Source organism: Otolemur garnettii, unplaced genomic scaffold (assembly GCF_000181295.1).
Source record: "Otolemur garnettii isolate 467f Iridium unplaced genomic scaffold, OtoGar3 scaffold00210, whole genome shotgun sequence".
Taxonomy (NCBI): domain Eukaryota; kingdom Metazoa; phylum Chordata; class Mammalia; order Primates; family Galagidae; genus Otolemur; species Otolemur garnettii.
The window spans coordinates 48,874-52,542 of NW_003852605.1; the positions used below are offsets into that span (position 1 = coordinate 48,874).

General features: G+C 43.5%; 1 protein-coding gene across 1 annotated transcript in view; it reads left to right on the forward strand.

The window, feature by feature from the left end:
- The window catches only part of NASP (nuclear autoantigenic sperm protein), a 43,791-nt gene that overhangs the window by 22,289 nt on the left and 17,833 nt on the right, over positions 1-3,669 (forward strand). Inside the window, 1 exon segment of the mRNA XM_012812489.2 lies at positions 3,059-3,169. Within this exon segment, the coding sequence (XP_012667943.1) occupies positions 3,059-3,169 (111 nt within the window).

The following is a 3,669-nucleotide window of genomic DNA, read 5'->3' on the forward strand; positions in this document are numbered from 1 at the left end:
CATTGTTGTTTGGCGGGTCCGGGCTGGGGATTCGAACCCGCCACCTTAGGTGTACATGGCTGGCGCCTTAGCCGGTTGAGCTATAGGCGCTGAGCCAACTTGGCTTCTATTAATAGAACTTGGAAATCATACATAGATGTATATATATATACCTGTAAAACATCACACTGAAGATACTCATCATCTCAAAATTTCATTCATATTCCTTTTTACTTGATCCTTCCTCAGCAACCATAAATCTGCTTAACAGTCACTGAAGATGACAGGTAGAATTTTATCTAAATAGAATCATACAGTATTTTTTTTTTTGGTATGAATCTCCAAAACAAAAAACAAAAAGAAGCAATTAGATTAATAGAGCAAGAGGCACTGACTTCAAGATTAAGACTATGTGATAGATCAAATGGAACAAAATAAAGTTCAAAAAGCTGTGGATCTCAAAGCTTCTTTGAGATTCATCCATGTTCTCATGTGTGTCAATAGTTCATTTTTCTTATTGGTGAATGGTGTTCCCTAATGTAGATACATTATAATTCATTTATCCATTTGGGTTTCCTGTTTTTGGCTATTAATAAGTAGAGCTGCTGTGAATATTTGTGTATAGATCTTTATATGAGCATATACTTTAAATTTTTGAGTTAATACTTAGGATTGGGGCTCGGTGCCCATAGCACAATAGTTACGACCCGGCCATGTACACTGAGGGTGGCAGGTTCGAACCTGGCTCAGGCCAGCTAAACAAGAATGACAGCTGCAACAAAAAATAGCCAGGTGTTGTGGCAGGTGTCTGTAGTCCCAGCAACTTGGGAGACTGAGACAAGAAAATCACTTAAGTCCAAGAGTTTGAGGTTGCTGTGAGCTGTGACACCATAGTACTCTACTGAAGGCGGCATGGTGAAACTCTGTCTCAAAAAGAAAAAAAACCCTGTCATCCATTTCAAGTTAATTTTTTTTTTAATTGAATGGTAACTATGTACCATTAATGCACTTCTGGGGTACAGTGTGGGGTTACAAGTTAATTTTTATATGAGATAGGAGGTAAGGATTGAAGTTTATTTAGTTTTTTGCTTGTGGGTGTCTAGTTGTTCCAGCCACATTTGTTAGAAAGATTATCTGTTTCCCATTGAATTGACTTGGCACCTTTGTCAAAATTTTAGCCATATTACATATATGTATTGATCCAGCTTTTTGGACTTTATTTTGTTCCATTTGATCTACTGATCCATCACTTCATAATATCACATAGTCTTAATCTTGAAGTCACTGCCTCTTGCTCTATTAAACTTCACAGCTCACAGCAACCTCCAACTCCTGAGTTCAAGCGAGTCTCTTGCCTCAGCCTCCCAAGTAGCTGGGACCACAGGTGCCCACCACAACGCCCGGCTCTATTTTTTTTTTTTTTTTTGTTGCAGCCATCATTGTTGTTTTGGCGGGTCCGGGCTGGGGTTTCGAACCCACCACCGTAGGTGTATGTGGCTGGTGCCTTAGCCGGTTGAGCTATAGGCGCCGAGCCTTTTGGTTTGTTTTTGAGACAGTCTCACTGTGTTACCCTTAGTAGAGTATTGTGGCATCACAGCTCAAAATAACCTCAAGCTCTTGGGCTTAATAGATTCTCTTGCCTCAGCCTCCCAAGTAGCTGGGATTACAGACACCTGCCACAATACCCAACTTTTTTTTCCCCAGTTGTTATTGTTTTAGCTGGCCCAGGCCGGTTTCAAACCCACCAACCTTGGAGTATGTGGCTGGTGCTGTGACCACTGTGGTACGGGCACTGAGCCTTTTTCTTTTGATACAGTCTTACTTTGACACTCCCCACCCCCAAGAGTGCTGGGGCATTATAGCTCACATCAACTTCAAACTCGGGCTCTAGGGATTCTCTTGCCTTAGCCTCCCCAGTAACTGAGACTACAGGTGCCCAGGCTATTTTTAGACATGGGGGGTCTGCTCTAGCTAAGAGCTGGTCTCAAATTCGTGAGCTCAGGCAATCCACCTGCCTTGGTCTCCCGGAGTGCTAGGATCACAGGCATCATGGCTCACAGCAACTCCTGGACTCAAGCAGTTCTCCTGCATCTGCCTCCCAAGTAGCTGGGACTACAGGCGCCAGCCTGGCTATTTTTTGGTTGTAGCCATCATTGTTGTTTGGTGGTCGTGGGTTGGATTTGAACCCGCCAGCTACAGTGTATGTGGCTGGTGCCTTCGTCGCTTGAGCCACAAGTGCCGAGCCCCTTTATGATTTTTAAATTTGTTACTCGTTCAGCAAATTTTCCTTTTTTTTTTTTTATATAGAGTTTTTGGCTGGGGCTGGGTTTGAACCCGCCACCTCCAGCGTATGGGGCCGGCACCCTACTCCCTTGAGCCAGCAAATTTTTCTATTAAGATACAATATAGGCTTTGTGAGTAGACAATCCTTTATGAGAAAATATTTTTTCATTTTTGTTTTGTTTTACCAGGCCTGGGCTGATGGGTTTGAACCACTGGTGCATGTGGCTGGTGCCCTACCCACTGAGCTACAGGCACCACCATATGAGAAAATAATCTAGTCAAGCTTCTGGGAATGTTGCCTTTGAGATTTCTTTTTTGTTTTTGAAGTTTTTGGCTGAGGCTGGGTTTGAACTGCCACCTCTGGCATATGGGGCTGGCACCCTACTCCTTTTTTTGAGACAGAGCCTCAAGCTATCCCCCTGGGTAGAGTGTTATGGCATCACAGCTCACAGCAACCTTCAACTCCTAAGCTCAAGCGAGTCTCTTGCCTCAGCCTCCCAAGTAGCTGGGCCCACAGGCGCCTAGCTATTTTTTGGTTGCTGTTGTCATTATTGTTTTTGGTGGGCCAGGCTGGATTCCAACCTGCCACCTTAGGTGTATGTGGCTAGCGCCTTAGCCACTTGAGCCACAGGTGCTGCCCCTTTAGGATTTTTTGGTAGTAAATAAGTGATTTAGTTAGGCCTTGCTAGAGTAGTCCAAAAGTTTTTACAAATCAAAGTATTATGCTTAAATGTAGCAGGCATTCAGAAAATATTGACTTAAACAGTATACTAGAAGAAAATTTTTTCTCTTGCAGTCTGGATGTGGATAGTGAAGCTAAGAAACTACTGGGATTAGGACAGAAACATCTGGTGATGGGTGATATTCCGGCAGCTGTTAATGCATTCCAGGAAGCAGCCAGTCTTTTGTAAGTACTCTGTGTTTCCCTATGATGTAATATTATGTTCCTAGTAATTCTTGAGTTATATTTAAAAAGTTGTTTTAAGGGAGAAAAGCAAAAAGAGCAAGAGTTTTAAAACATTTGACTATTATAGCCAGGCGTTGTGGCGGGTCTCAGTTACTTGGGAGGATGAGGGAAGAGAATTGCTTAACCCAGTGGTTCTCAACCTTCCTGATGCCATGGCCCTTTTAATACAGTTCCAGTGGCTCAGCGCCTGTAACGCAAGCTGCTAAGGCACCAGCCACATAACACCAGAGCTGGTGGGTTTGAATCCAGCCTGAGCCTGCCAAATAATAACGACAACTACAACTAAAAAATAGCCAGGTGTTGTGGCGGACACCTGTAGTCCCAGCTATTTGGGAGGCTGAGACAAGAGAATCGCTTAAGCCCAGGAATTGGAGGTTGCTGTGAGCCGTGATGCCACAAGCACTCTACCAAAGATGACATAATGAGACTGTCTCAAAAAA